The 17,405-nt window shown below is 34.3% G+C and overlaps 1 protein-coding gene across 1 annotated transcript; it reads left to right on the top strand.

Annotated features, from left to right (window-relative positions):
• Nucleotides 1-366: 366 nt before the first annotated feature.
• LOC132553913 (charged multivesicular body protein 4b-like) lies at nt 367-17,365 on the top strand. The gene is made up of 5 exons (XM_060218202.1): nt 367-643; nt 10,425-10,602; nt 12,379-12,493; nt 12,917-13,046; nt 13,380-17,365. Exons 1-5 carry the CDS (start codon nt 466-468, stop codon nt 13,439-13,441), a joined length of 663 nt encoding a protein of 220 aa, XP_060074185.1. The 5' UTR covers nt 367-465; the 3' UTR covers nt 13,442-17,365.
• Nucleotides 17,366-17,405: the final 40 nt, after the last annotated feature.

Below are 17,405 nucleotides of genomic sequence, written 5' to 3'. Positions count from 1 at the left end.
TTTGTATTGAACGTCATCAAAGAGATATATTAGAGGCCATATCGAAGTAGTTTCGCGAATATCAAGTTTCAAATCAAAGTTTTATGTAATAAACATTCGTTTCCATTGAATATGAGATTAATGAAGATTGTCATGAATTAGGCCTTTTGCCTTGCCGGAGGCCTGGGAAAATAGAAAATTCTTAACCTCGTTTGATCCAAATAAGACCCTCTTTATTCTTTAAACGTAAATGCATTTCTGGTCTGCATCCACCTTGTATAATGTGTTTGTTGTCTCCCTTGGCTTATATTTACAAAATACACGGGTTCGACCAATCAAATCTCTAGTTAACTTTACTGTGAACCTAGATTAGAAATAGGTTTGTGACTCAATGTCAGTCAGTGCTGAATACATTTCATGATATAAACCTAGCGTCGTTTTCTAATACTCAGTTATTGTCAGTAGACCTGTTATATTTCTGTCAAGATGTCGGTCTTCGCCAAATTGTTTGGAAAGAACAAAAATGAAACAATCGAACCGACAGAAGCTATTCAGAAATTAGTGGAAGTGCAGGGGATGTTGGAGAAAAAGTCAGCATTCCTCGAAAAGAAAATCGAACACGAATTGGACACAGCTAAGAAGAACGGAACGAAGAACAAGAGAGGTATCAAATAATAACACAATTATAGACATTACCCCATAATTATCAGCACGATTTCGTATATTGAATACAGTAAGTTCGTAACTTCAGTAGTAGTTCAAGACCTGCTTTTCCGGGTTAGGGTTGTGTGCCCTAAATTCCAATAATGGATTTGAGATTCTAAATCAGGGCGCTTAACTAGTATTGGCACTAAGAAGGTATATGCACCTGAGGTCTCGCAATGTCTACTATCACCGTTGCTCTTAATGATATTGGCAAATTTCAGGACTATGGTATAACAGTTTGGTTATGAAAATACATCCTTACATGTACATATATGTATAAACTTCATAGCAGTTACATTAATGGTAGAGAAATAAAAATTGTTTAGATTAAAAATTTCTTCTGATTTCTGACATATGATTGGCATGGTCACCAACTCAACTAATGCTTAAAAAACGAAATACTATTAATTCCAACCTAACACTACAAATTTAAAATCAACAACATTGTCATGGTAACAAACTGCTCACATTACAGCAAATTCCAACTCAGAATGCCTTCACAACATGTCCATGTGTAAACACTAGGTGTTAGACAAAGATTTGAGACTGCCCAAATTGTAATCTCCGACACAGTGCAAAACTATTCTGAAAAATTTGAAACCCCACATTGTCCAATTGAACACGACAAGACCAATTTTAGCAATGATTTATTTTCAAAATCTTGATTTAAACCATTATTATTGGATAATCTAATGAACAGAAATATCACCCATGGCCACACCTTGAAATCCTACTGCAATAGAATGAAATTTCCATGAAACAGTCAAGCCTTATTGAAAAGGAAAACAAAACATAACAATTACCTGATACCACATGATGTTATCTGAACTCTTGTATTCTCTGCCTATGTCCTGTATGTCTATCATGGTGTTCACTTCTGATATAAAGGGTACAGTATATTTGATAATAATACTTTACTTGCTAACACTCTTACATTGGGTACTTGGTCTCACAGATGTCTGTTCATATGTCCATCAACATTTTCAGGGGTTGGGCCAATATGTTTCATATGCCCATCAACATTTTCAGGGGTTGAGGCTAAATGGCATTCAGTTAAAGTGGGAAAACAAATAGGATTCCCAAGCACTTGTGGGCAGGACATTATTCTTGTATGGTGTGGAAGACAGAATTATTTAAGCCATCATCATCTCAATTTGTGAAAGCAGACCTTGAACAGGGTCAGGGGATAAAGATCTGCATAAATCAAACAAAACACAAAACATTGGTGCACATTATGAACAGATGAGCCAAATTTTACATATATGTACCCACTAGAACATAGAACAGTCAGTGAATATGAAAAGTCCATTTTGTATGTTTACTTTCACAAAGGACTTGTTGGCTTGATTGTATTTGTAGACAAACATGTCTAGTTAAGATAATTTTATCCTCTGACATGAGAAGACCCTATAGGCCCCAATTAATGTTATGTATGACTTACAAATTTTACTATAGCCTTTTGAGGAGCTCTAAACAAAGTTTCATTGACTGAGGGGAAATATTGCATGATGACTATACAAAGTTTTAAATTGATACATGCTTTTTTGACTAACAAAAAAAGCATAAATACCAATCAAAGGCAGATCAATAAAACTACAAAAATGTCTTGACTGAAGTAAAAAGGCTTCACAGTTTTAGGATAATTTGTGTCACAACAGATACATTATTATTTGTTACCTGAAATATTGCAAAACAATGTATGTAAACTTCCATAAGTCATTGCCATCTATCTGTCAGTCAAATGTCTTGTGTTCATTCAAATACTGTTTTATTGCTTGTATATCCATGGGATTAGCCCCAACTTCTTACAACTTACTAGACCCTTTCCCATGTCTTTTGTTAAATTGATAAAAAGTACTCATAACCAGTCCTTAAAACTTGGCCTGACTTTATACATTGACAAAGTGAAACTATGACTTTTCTGTATACCAAATAAACACTATAATTATGTGTAATCAGTCTAAATCAGTTGTGTCAGGCTTTCAAAGCTTGCATTTTTTTTGGCTTTTTATTTCATATCAAACAAACATCTTACTAGTTCCCTTTTCATTTTGGCCTGCTTGTAGTGCTTCGAGTGATATAGGTTACTTTTTTTGTATTGCTTGAAACATTCATTGATTATATTAATAAATATCTTATGTGATATTCCATGTAATGAAATTTGAAAAAAGACAGACAGCAATTATATATACTACAGAGTAATATAAAAATAGATTTATGTTAAATTGATAAATTTGTAATCAGTAGTTGATTGAAGAATAGCTCCAAATGAGAATACACATCATATTTGATAAAAAATTACTTCTGTGGACATGGACATCTCATCCAGATTGTAGGAGTTTGATTAAAAGCCACATGCTGACCAGCTAGACTCATACACAAGGTTTGGGATATCTCTATCCACAACAGAACAGACTTCTGTTTTATAATGATTCTCACATGATACAAAAAAGAAGTTTAACAAATGGTAAGTTTTCGTGAAAGCTTTTCATAACCCTGTCATCAATGTTTCATGAAATATGCGTTAAAATTGATGATGATATCAGTTTGTGACATGATTATGCTACATAAATAATAATGCTACCATATTACGAGTGGCATCACAGTACATGCCAACAGTCTTTACCTACTCATTGTGAGTTAATTATCCCATCCCTAGCAACCACCGGATCACCCTGTGAAATCTGTGATTTTGTAATTTTGGAATGTTTGGAATTACGGTACAAGTTGGGTGGAATGCTTTCACACATCCATTTTTAGCCCACAACCTGTTCATGTTTCAAATTGAAAACCATGTTCTATGAATGTCCAAAGCAGAGCCCGGCATGGCATTTTGCATGGAATGAGTCCTGTTAACTTGCTCTAGTCTACAGCAATTACCTCTCAGGAAAGTCAGTATACAGCAAATATTAAGCCTACCAATGTTATATCGTGTTTCTGAAAACCATTTCTTGGGCAGTGTGATCACGGTATCACTGTATGGACCCATTTATTTTCAACTCACACATTGTAGTTATTTACATTTAATTAGTGATGTAAAGAAATGGTTTGTCCACGCTATGTATAGATTGGTGGTCTGAAATCTACAACCGCCATTGAGAATTGTGGTCTTAAATATATAAATGATCAGAAGAAATGAAACGGCGTTTTCTGAATGTTCTACACATCGGTCATAATTAAGAAGAAAGGACCCAAGCTCCAACAAGAGTGCTTTTATGATGACCTTGAAGTTTAGGTGACCTTGACCGTGGTGTGTTGGAGGGACTCCATTCCTTTTTTGAAGATTGATGACAACCATAATGAATGGTGTGTAATTGTAGGAAATTGTGTGTTATTTTCCCTGTCAAAGAGCTTTCTGTTTCATATTTTCTTCTTTAATTTCTTCCTTTGATAGTAGTGGAACAGTGTTATGAGTATACTATGATATTCATTATGTATGAATACTATGCAGTATATCTGTATTTACACAGAAGACTCTTTTTAGGAATTCATGATAGATTTTAGATTCTCGGTATTATACATCTATCTATCTATCTATCTATCTTGATATTAATATTCAGAATTATTGATACTACTCGGAATTTCTTATCAGACATTCATTTCTCTTTCCTTATTATATTTTTGATGAAGATTAACATGAAAAATGAAAATGGGTGATATTTCTTATCAATTAAAAACTTAACTTTATACGATTACAATACAAATCATGTGAAAAAAATCCTTCACTCTTAGCATCAACAAGTCATTATACTGGTAGTTGATTCAATATATAAATACAATGTGATTAATAACTTTACAGAAATATTGAAATTTAATCCTAGTAATATATTTTGTTTCCGTTTGTTATTACATTAAACATATTACTATAGTGTCTTCTGAAGAATCCTATTCTTTTGAAGATATCTCTTTACAAATTAGAATACCTTATGCCTCATAGGCATAGGTTTACTTTTATAAATGCATGCATTCCTATTCAGGATGGAATATAGCAATTTTGTATATTTAAAAAAAACGTGTTCTAAAGATTTGGAGCCTGAATCAATCCTAAAATCATATTTTTAAATCTGTGTGTTGTCTGGTAATAAACCCAGCAGCTATGATCATATTTCAGTGCTAAAAAAATTGGTATAGACTTATATGTTTGAAAATAAGCTTTTGTTTTTTTTCTCATAAGCCAATCAGATTAGCAGTTCTGAAGATGGTACATGTATATCGCTCTTAATTGAAACAAATGCTCCAGAATACATATTAACATACACAGAATGGCTTACCTCTAGCTGCTCTAATTATAAATTTCTGAGCTTGATTGCTTTAAATTTGCTGCCCATCTGACCATATTGGGATTTCTGTAGACCATTTAGACATGGATCGGTTTTTATTGATTGATAATGCTTAAAAGATGAAGAACATTCAATTGATGTATCATGCATGATTTTAACATAAATTTTATGTGTCCGTTTTTCCTTTTTGTTTTTATATGATAATAACTTTTACTACTTGTTATTGGTAGCTATCAGCATCTAATGATGTTCTGTCATGCCCCCAAAACCTTTATCAACCATTATGATACATAGGTAGAATGAGGTTATTATATAGTGGTTTGCTTTAGCTTGTCTGGCTGATACAACATGTAGGTGAAACATCTCTACAAACTAGCTGTTTTGGTCATGGTTCATCAGCTACTCAGTTACAGTATATGTCTTGCCAAAATTTGAGGTATGCATTTCTAAAGTCAAGTTAATTGATCTGCAGTGACCTTGCATGCTCCTTGAGGAGGGGGTTGGGGGGTTGGGGGCTTTGTCTGTAGGTACGCATGAAAGTTTGGTTGTTGTTAAATTTTGAACATACTCAAAAACCTGATCTTGGTAATTAAGTTGCAGGGATTTGCCTGCGAAGGTCCATGCAGATTACAACCCAGAGGCCTGTGGTAGTCAATAGTCAAATGCTTTTAAGTAGGTTTGGGGCGTTGCACAAGTTTGTGGTAGTTACAGGCACTATGCTGGCAAGGAACACTGTTAGTAATGCCAACTTGCTAATGGCGTCTCATTTCTGTGGGCTTGGAGCAAGGTTTTCAAGGAAAATGAAGGTGTGGTGAGGGCCAGTTATGGACATCTTTCCTGTTGCAAGTAATCTGAGGGCTAGCTGCCGCCAAATTGCTGGCATCCTGTGAGGACCTCTGGCATGTAAGAAGTCCCGTTCAGGCATCAGTCCGATAGGAGAGAGGACTTCTACACCGGATCACTAACAGGTCATGCATTCAGTATCAATTAGGTATCAAGCAGTCACAACTAGGACCCATGCATGTGCAAGTGCAGATGATGGAGGGATCAGAGAAAGGGGATTAGAAGATGGTGTGGTTGAGTCCCAAGAGATGCAGACCTGTATTTCCCATATCTGGGTTATGATATGCTGCTTTTTCCTCGATGGTTGGGTGTACGGCTTATATACTGATGTGGCTTATATGTAGACGTAAAAAATCGGCAGAGTGAAAATAAACATGAAAAGTATCGTCTGGCTATTGGTTCAGGACTGCCTTACAGGCAATTCCAACACAGATATTATACAGTTGCCCTTTGTGGCGAGGAGCTAGAAAGAACTTGTTTTGAAGCTCTTGCACTTCATTTACGTGTCTGACAGGCAGATCACATGATGCAAATGCAAGTACAATGCATCCAACAGGCAAGGTCCAAAACACACCCAAATACATCCAAACCTTGGCAGACCCACAGAAATAATTCTGTATGCTACACACACCAAGCCATTTTAGCCTGCCAAGAACAATGTGACTGGTTCATAACAGTACCATACATAGTCAAGTTCCTTCCAAATCAACAAAGATAATAGATATATTAATGTTTTTTGGATGAAAGTTTGTCAGATCTGATTAGCCATTAACTTGGGAGGGTGGGAAGATAGGTTCAAGCATTATGCAAAATTTGACGAACTTTCTCGGAGATGAAAATATAACTGAACAACTTTTGAACATTAATGTACTGTTGGTAAGTCCTGTGTTATCTTCATAAAAATTTTGGCAATATATTGAAGCATACGACAGGTTTGATACTGTACTTTTGCATTCATCTAAACAATTCACATGAGAAAGTGAAAAACAACTCATCCTTGCAAGTAAATCAATCTTTTAAGTTAAGCTGTTTTAGTTTTCAAAATTTGTTTTGTTTTTGAGTTGAGTTACTTAAAATCAAGGCTACCAGGTGTATAAATTAGTAATTTGCAGTGACAGTAAAATATATGTGCTTGAAAAGGAAGTCCATTATATAGGACCGTAAACAAAGTCATAGAAGTATGGCCTGCATATTAAAACTACAATACTTATGTAGTATATGATGATTTGAAATAATGTTGGATAATCTGTCATTAAAAAACTTATCCCTTAGGCTAAAACTACTAATGAACTGGACGAAGGAGTACTACATCATATCTTCTCCCCTTAGACTGGTGCGATGTTGAGGGCCCTGCTTGGATCTGTATCGGAGGCATGGAGATAATAGCATCTGACAAATTTTTCAGTGAAAAAATAGACTTAACATATATTAAACAAATTTCAATACAAGACTGTCTTTATCAGATATAGGAAACAAGATAAACTTCAACAAATGTCAGATTTCATAAGAACAAGCTCTTGAACTCTTTGAACACGAAAATACTGTTTTCTAATGCTTAACCTTGTGTTGATGTGCTGGATGTTAAACTGGATATCACCAACTTTAGTTTGTTTACATGCTGACAATTAAGCTACTCTTTACTCTGACTGCTGATTGAAATGATCATATCTGTTTGGAATGGTATACAATAATATCTAATATCATGATAAAATTTTAGCAATACTATTATATACATGTGTATATATGTAATGTGTTTATAGCATGGCTAGCCTTGTGTGGAAATCATGCATGTAACATAGATAATAAGATACAGCGATGCATGGTATTTATAATATGTATGAATAAATGAGTTTCATGAACACAGATAATGGGTCCTATATTATCACATAAGTAAGCACACATGCCTAATATAATGATTATAATCTCTTTGAAATGACTCCGCACTATATATTGCCAGTTTTTAATGGATCAGCAATACTAGGCATGATCACTTTTTAATGGATATGCAATATATAACCATATTTAAGTGAGTCCGTTGTACAATTATATAACTTCATTATGCTGCGATTAGCCCTATAAATTGTATATAGTCAGTTTTTAATTGGCCAGCAGCACTATGTATGATCACTTTTCAATGGCTAGACACTTGGTAATCATATTTTAATGAGCAGGCATTATTATTACATAACGAGATTTCAAATGATCAGCTCTAAATGTATAACCAGATTTTAATTAGCTGGCACTATTATTTCAATAGATTTGCATATATAACCACCTATTAATGTGCCTGCACTTTATATAGTCAGATTTCATTGGACCAGATCTACACATAACCTGATCTTAATGAATCAGCATGGTAGCAATATAGATCAACACCATACAACACCAGATTTTAATGGGCCAAAACTAAATAGTAATCAAACCTCACTGGGTCAGCATGATATACATAAATAGATTTTAATGGGACAACACTAAATAGTAATCAAACCTCACTGGGTCAGCATGATATACATAAATAGATTTTAATGGGACAACACTAAATAGTAATCAAACTGCGGTGGGTCAGCATGATATATATAAATAGATTTTAATGGGACAACACTAAATAGTAATCAAACTGCGGTGGGTCAGCATGATATATATAAATAGATTTTAATGGGACAACACTAAATAATAATCAAACTGCGGTGGGTCAGCATGATATACATAAACATATTTTAATGGGCCAACACTACATGGTAACCAGACCTCACTGGGTCAGCATGATATATATAAACAGATTTTAATGGGCCAAGTCTACATGGTAACCAGACCTCACTGGGTCAGCATGATATATATAAACAGATTTTAATGGGCCAACACTAAATAGTAATCAAACTGCAATGGGTCAGCATGATATATATAAATAGATTTAATGGGACAACACTAAATAGTAATCAAACTGCAATGGGTCAACATGATATATATAAACAGATATTAATGGGACAACACTAAATAGTAATCAAACTGCAACGGGTCAGCATGATATATATAAATAGATTTTAATGGGCCAAGTCAACATGGTAACCAGACCTCACTGGGTCAGCATGATGTATATAAACAGATTTTAATGGGCCAATTCTACATGGTAACCAGACCTCACTGGGTCAGCATGATATAAATAAACAGATTTTAATGGGCCAACACTTTACATAAAACCAGATTTCAATAGGTCTAAACTATGTGTGGTTTTAGTGTATCAACACTTTTTATCAGTACAGATTTTAATGGAAAACTGCACTAAACGTAACAATTTCTTAATGAGTTGGCAATATCTTTTACCATATTTTAATAGATTTGAAAATTATATCTAAGTAAAGTAACCAAATTATAATAACTGACTTCATTTTACACATAAAACCAGAAAATTATGGTTCTACACCTGATTGTGTTGTAAAGGTCAGCACCATATTGAGCCAGATAATAATGGTTCAACACTTGATTGTGTTGTAAAGGCCAGCACCATATTGAACCAGATAATAATGGTTCTACACTTGATTGTGTTGTAAAGGCCAGCACCATATTGAGCCAGATAATAATGGTTCTACACTTGATTGTGTTGTAAAGGCCAGCACCATATTAAGCCAGATAATAATGGTTCTACACTTGATTGTGTTGTAAAGGCCAGCACCATATTGAACCAGATAATAATGGTTCTACACTTGATTGTGTTGTAAAGGCCAGCACCATATTGAACCAGATAATAATGGTTCTACACTTGATTGTGTTGTAAAGGTCAGCACCATATTGAGCCAGATGATAATGGTTCTACACTTGATTGTGTTGTAAAGGCCAGCACCATATTGAACCAGATAATAATGGTTCTACACTTGATTGTGTTGTAAAGGTCAGCACCATTTTGAACCTGATAATAATGGTTCTACACTTGATTGTGTTGTAAAGGCCAGCACCATGTTGAACCAGATAATAATGGTTCTACACTTGATTGTGTTGTAAAGGTCAGCACCATATTGAGCCAGATAATAATGGTTCTACACTTGATTGTGTTGTAAAGGTCAGCACCATATTGAGCCAGATAATAATGGTTCTACACTTGATTGTGTTGTAAAGGTCAGCACCATGTAGAATCAGATAATAATGGGTTAGCACTGTTTTTCACCTGATAAATGGATCAGTATCACATTTGATCAGATATGAATCTTCACCATTTATGACCGTTTTATAATGGTGGGTTTGAAGTGGTCACATCTTACATGTACCAGGAAATTCTTTATTGGTCATTATATAATCTTTCATATATATATATATATATATATATATAAATATTATATATGGCACTCTGTAATGTAATGTCACTTGCCACTTCTTACATGTACCAGGAAATTCTATATTTGGTCATTATGTAATCATTCATATACATTGTATATATAAAGGTATTATATATAGCACTTTGTAATGTGTTGTCACTTGGCAAATTACTGTTATAGCTGCATTATTCTGCAATATTTGATTCTTTGAGTGGCAAAATAAATTCATCTTTAATCTTTTAACCAGAGAATTTTCTTGCTATGATATTAGTGGAAGTTGTTTTTTTCATAATTTATTTTTATTTTTCAGTTGCCCTTCAAGCGCTGAAAAGGAAGAAGAGATTTGAGAAACAGTTAGCACACGTAGACGGCACCTTGACCACAATAGAGTTCCAGAAAGAGGCTCTGGAGAATGCCAGTACCAACACAGAAGTCCTAAAGGTCATGGGAGTCGCAGCCAAGGCAATGAAAGGAGCTCACAAAGACATGTATGTATCATAACTTGTCCCATGCCACGACTATTGTAGGTTTAAACATTACTAGTCCCTTGCCACAACTGTTGTAGGTTTAAACATTGCTATTTCCTCGCCTCAACTGTTGTAGGTTTAAACATTGTTTGATCACAGGTGACAGACAATGTTTGATCAGAGGTGACATACAATGTTTGATCAGAGGTGACAGACAAGATTTGATCAGAGGTGACAGAAAAAATATGATCAGAGGTGACAGACAATGTTTGATCAGAAGTGACAGACAATGTTTGATCAGAGGTGACAGACAATGTTTGATCAGAGGTGACAGACAATGTTTGATCAGAGGTGACAGACAAGATTTGATCAGAGGTGACAGACAATATTTGATCAGAGGTGACAGACAATGTTTGATCAGAGGTGACAGACAATGTTTGATCAGAGGTGACAGACAATGTTTGATCAGAGGTGACAGACAATTTTTGATCAGAGGTGACAATGTTTGATCAGAGGTGACAGACAATGTTTGATCAGAGGTGACAGACAGTGTTTGATCAGAGGTGACATACAGTGGTCGATCAGAGGTGACAGACAATGTTTGATCAGAGGTGACATGCAATGTTTGATCAGAGGTGACAGACAATGTTTGATCAGAGGTGACAGACAAAAATTGATCAGAGGTGACAGACAATGTTTGATCAGAGGTGACAGACAATGTTTAATCAGAGGTGACAGACAGTGTTTGATCAGAGATGACATACAATGGTCGATCAGAGGTGACAGACAATGTTTGATCAGAGGTGACAGACAAAAATTGATCAGAGGTGACAGACAATGTTTGATCAGAGGTGACAGACAAGATTTGATCAGAGGTGACAGAAAAAATATTATCAGAGGTGACATACAATGTTTGATCAGAGGTGACAGACAATGTTTGATCAGAGGTGACAGACAAGATTTGATCAGAGGTGACATACAATGTTTGATCAGAGGTGACAGACAATGTTTGATCAGAGGTGACATACAAAATTTGATCAGAGGTGACAGACAAGATTTGATCAGAGGTGACATACAATGTTTGATCAGAGGTGACAGACAAGATTTGATCAGAGGTGACAGAAAAAATATGATCAGAGGTGACATACAATGTTTGATCAGAGGTGACAGACAATGTTTGATCAGAGGTGACAGACAAGATTTGATCAGAGGTGACAGACAATGTTTGATCAGAGGTGACAGACAAAAATTGATCAGAGGTGACAGACAATGTTTGATCAGAGGTGACAGACAATGTTTGATCAGAGGTGACAGACAAGATTTGATCAGAGGTGACATACAAAATTTGATCAGAGGTGACAGACAATGTTTGATCAGAGGTGACAGACAAGATTTGATCAGAGGTGACAGACAATGTTTGATCAGAGGTGACAGACAATGTTTGATCAGAGGTGACAGACAATGTTTGATCAGAGGTGACAGACAATGTTTGATCAGAGGTGACAGACAATGTTTGATCAGAGGTGACAGACAAGATTTGATCAGAGGTGACAGACAAGATTTGATCAGAGGTGACAGACAAGATTTGATCAGAGGTGACAGACAAGATTTGATCAGAGGTGACAGACAAGATTTGATCAGAGGTGACAGACAATGTTTGATCAGAGGTGACAGACAGTGTTTGATCAGAGGTATAGACTGATTGGTGATTGCTCACATTGTAATTTACAGTTTTTGTCTTGTTTAGAAAATTCAGGAAAATGTAACATACATTAACGATTGTTATGTTTGTTCCAGGGATTTGGACAAGGTGCAAGATGTTATGGATGATATTGCAGAGCAGCAGGAGGTTGCTAACGAGATATCTGAGGCTATTTCCAACCCTGTAGGCTTCGGAGAGGATGTGGATGAGGTAAGTACACTGTGTTATCACTTGTCATGTAGGGTTATTGTGTATATTTATGTAATGGTACTGCACTCCTGATAAATAGGGTCATGTTAGTATGTCATGGTAGTGTACACTTGATGAGGATGGTGAGGTGAGGTTTGTAGTACCATTACACAGATTCCAGTTTCAGTGATTGTTTAACACTTCAACATTGAATATGTATACATCCCTAATGAATACAAAAATTGGTAATAAATGCTAATAAACATTGAAAAGGTGATGGGGTGAGGGGAAGGGGGAGCGCGGGAGAACTGAGAGGTGATAACTGTAGTTTAAAAATTCAAATTATGATATTACCAGTACATACTTGGTGCAGATCACTGGTTTGATAGTTATAATGTTTATCTGATTTAAATCCATTAATACCATTGTTTTGTCTCCCTACAGGATGACCTTTTAGCTGAACTGGAAGATTTAGAACAAGAACAGTTAGATGAACAGCTAATAAATGTTGGTCCTATTAGTGAAGGACTGGATGACTTACCTTCTGTTCCCACAGCAGAACCAAGGGCTAATAGTAAGTCTTTTATACAGTTGTATACTGAAGGTGGCACTTCACGTCTCTAGTTTCAAAAGTTGTTGTGTTAAAACATAACAGTTTGGAATTTTTCAGATGTTAGAGATTCTCTTAGAAAGACCTGAACCAATAATCTTAATGATTCATTGTTAGACAAATAGGTAAACTTCAATGAGTTTCTGAAATCAATATAATTATATAAAATATAAAGATAACTTGTAAATTATTTTTTCAACATCTACTTTACATCTGTTATGACTATGGGATTAGGCATTGGTGATAAAAGGTATATTTATAAACCAGTAGCTTCATACTTCTCTTTTTGTGTTACAGAGAAGGTTGCCGTAGCAGATGACGATGATGACATGAAGGAACTCGCTGCCTGGGCAAGTTAAAAATATCAGTCACTCACCAGTACACACAGACATTTGCCTTATGTTGGACTAGTGGTAAACCTATTGTGGCTGGAAAAGGCTTCAGTCTCTCCAAGTGTTGAAGGTCATTTAATTGTCATACAGAATTCAGATTCAAAGAGAATGTGATAGTTAGAATTTTAGACTTACTATTACTTCATTTGCAGACATATCTTGAGAACCTGCTGTCTGTGAAACTTCACTGTTACTGGTAAATGAATGTAAATATTTTATTATGTTGATTCAGTAACCATCAATTCACCATGAACTTGTCCTAAAGAAAGTGTGACTCTGTCTATTAACACATTTGACTGGTGATAAACCCATGTTCTGCTACCTACTAAACAGCTTTAGACTAGACAGTGTTAGTTATTGGTACTTTAGAGATTACAGATAAAATGTTGATAAATATTTGATAAGTTAACTCTGAACAGCCATTTGCACTCTTTCAGTGAATAAGTGATGACACAAAATGAACAGAAATTTGATTTAAAGATATTGGACATCACTTGGTTGATCTTTGTCACCTTTTAAAAATAAATATTTTTTCATTATTCTCTTTGTCATACCATAAATATTTTTAACATGTTTGTAATTTTTTAACACGGTAGATATCTGTATTGAACATTAAGAGATAAGAAATATAAGAGCCAAGAAATATTAAAATAAGAAACTGCTCATAAAAAGTACGGTAACAGATAATGAATGGATGTGTGTATGAATGTGTATGTGTGTTTTGAGGTCTGTATTTAATTTCCATTCATGTATAACTGTAAGTAGTTTTTTTCTGCTATAAATATCTTGTATATTCTGTTACCGACAGTCTATAATATATATGTATATTTCTAGCACTTTCCTTAAGTGTACAGGAAACCAATTTGGATGTATGTAAGAGAACTTGCAGATGTAGATAAATGTTAATATGTCTGTTGTGATTGTTATATCAACAATATTGTTTTCTTAAATACCAATTTGTGAATTGTGACTCTTCTACTTTAAAATACCAGTAAAAATTGATACATTGAATTAATATTGAAACTGTTATGAAACAGTCTGTTTTAATTTATTCATTATAACTTTGAATGTACAATCTGTAAGGCTGTGCTGTTGTAATTGATGGATACTGTTATAAGAGCTGTTAAATCTGCTTGTCTGATTTTCAGGCCTTGACAACAACCTTTCCCAGAGTGTATTGTAGACATCTTATAAGGGCAAATGACTAACATGTACTGACATTTGACTTCTACATGTGAATGTATGACATCAACCTCCATGGTTATATGAGTATATATAATTTAGTTATTGTTCTAGAGCAGAAATGTGAAAGGGCATAGGAAAATAAATGAAAAAAGGAAGACCTCTGGGCATGGAGTTTTGAAAAAAAGATGAATTATACATGTTTAAAGCACGCTGTATGAATTTCATGAATTGTTTGGGTTTTGGTTATTTCAGTTCAATTTTCCAATGTAAAAAAGAGTTCTTGCAAAAGCACTACATATACTACATACAATGGTAGCCAAATTTAAACAATGATATGTATTGTTCGGTTCCTACAATTGTTAGAATGTGTCTGTCTAGTAAGTGTTGGGAAGTTATATTCATCACAATATTCATTACAAAATATAAAATGTGTTAAACTGAAGTTTGTTTTTTGTATGTTCCCATTTAGCAAAAATAGTTTTCAGTATTGTCCTTGTAATATTTTTTTTAAAACTACCCACAATGCAACTGGCTGCTTTATTTGTTGTCATTTAGTGTTTTGTATGATGTCAGAGCATGACACACACATGCACACGAAAAGAGAAAAAATCCTGTGCAAAGTAGTGTTATATGAAATGAGGGTTTTTAAGGCCATAGTTTTAAGTACCAATTCATTGACTTCCAGACAGACAAGAATTCATAAATCATTTATAAGATATAAAAAACATTTTGTTTTGTAGATTGGTATTCTTGTGAATTGTTTGATAAATAACAGTTTTATGATACACCTCTGAAACCCGAATTGTTCCGTGAAATCTTGATGTACCGGTACCTGCTTTCGGTGATAAAAAGACCTTGGGAGAGAATGCTGTTTCATAATTACTATTCTGTTATTCTCTGTTATGAAAAATCAATAGAATATATGTGTTTTTAATTCATTTTCAAATGACTTGCAACAGTTTGAATTTGCAAACAGTATATTTATGAATATTAATGTTAAGATATATTGAAATAAATATTTCATCAAATTCAATCTATGTTCCTTGTGAATTACCATGAAAGGTTGTGACAAGAATAGAACTGGTGTTCTTTGTACACGAGTCAGTGTTGATACTAACTTGCCAGTAAATAAAGCACCAACAATGGTGCCTTACGTAATTCTGGACTTTTTGTCTGTTACATTTTTGTTTGAATCCGTTATACAAATTTTTTTCACCACAGATTTTAATATTTCGCATACTGTCACACTGAGCATTAGAATCTGTTCTGAATGTTAAGGCAAGTGTTACTTTCATTAAAAATGAACAGAATTATTCTAAGAAGTCCGGGTATAACAAGATCCTGAAATCCAAAATGGCCACTATTTAATAACACTGTCTGGCTATTAAAACAAGTAGTCTGTTATAGTGGTAAAAATTGTTTGAAATAGTAAATATACAAGGCCAAATTATTGATTTATTGGGTTTTTTGTTACATAGTTTTACGGGTCAGTGAATTAGAACTTCAACTCCAAAGAAGATCAAATCTTCAAGAGGAATGGCGTGTATTGCATGTAGTACTGTAAGGCGTTTTACATCACCTTAGTAACTGCTGTATCCATGGAAATATGTGCTGAGACAAGCCTAGGTTTTTATTATAGGATTGAATTGTCTTCATTGTTGTTTTTATATTTGTTTTCAATTTCCACATCTTCATGCACCTTTGCAGTTGTAGTGTCTTCTTTAAAGATTTGTTATTTATTGTAACTACTCCTCGCAACATTTCAACAGGTTTCACATTTTGTTGGAAATTATTTGGTTTCATGTCCATGTGACATCGGTGAATTAAGGATAGGTTTTGAATCATAGATAGATGTTTTATAGGCATGTAGTTATAGAAATTAGGATACCATATTTTTAGTTTAGCCAGCTTTCAGTTGGCTCCAGTTTGTATGAATGAAAAAGCCATTTTCGAACAAATATCTAACTTGTTGATGTAGGTAAGTACAGTTTGTTTACAATCTTATCTACTTATATTAAATTTTATTTTAGAAAACAGAACCATATTTGAAGTTGACTATGGTCATCAATGTTGTACTCCACATTACACCAGAAATTTGGGACTTTGTTAAAGAGGAATCCATGAACTCTAGTATGTTTTTGAGTTAACAGTTGATGGACATAGTCCACAATGAATTGACTTAATCCAATGACAATATTTTTGACGTTACTAACTGTGGACATTGATGTTTTTGAGTTAACAGTTGATGGACATAGTCCACAATGAATTGACTTAATCCAATGACAATATTTTTGACGTTACTAACTGTGGACATTGATGTTTTTGAGTTAACAGTTGATGGACATAGTCCACAATGAATTGACTTAATCCAATGACAATATTTTTGACGTTACTAACTGTGGACATTGATTTCAGGAAGATCCTACATGTCACAACCACACACATGTATAATTTGGTGGATTACTCCACAGTAACAGTTACTATTTCATTCATAAACAATTTATCTGATCAGAGAAATGATAGATAAGTCCAGCAGGTAAAATAAGATGTTTCTCCCATGTTTGTGGATTATTGTGGAGAGAATGGCTTGTCATTGCTGACAGCATCAAGATATCAAAATATGTTAATTCACTACCATTTATTGGTATGTATTGTTAAACTATATTCTGAATGTGAAATTGCTAATAAATCCGTTCTTCATTATCAGTATTTTGTTTTGTCTTATCAATTTACAACAGTTTTAAGG

The sequence above is a fragment of the Ylistrum balloti genome, unplaced genomic scaffold (assembly GCF_031769215.1).
Source record: "Ylistrum balloti isolate Yb309-2 unplaced genomic scaffold, AGI_CSIRO_Ybal_v1 Utg370368, whole genome shotgun sequence".
NCBI lineage: Eukaryota > Metazoa > Mollusca > Bivalvia > Pectinida > Pectinidae > Ylistrum > Ylistrum balloti.
This window is presented reverse-complemented; position numbering and strand designations above follow the sequence as displayed.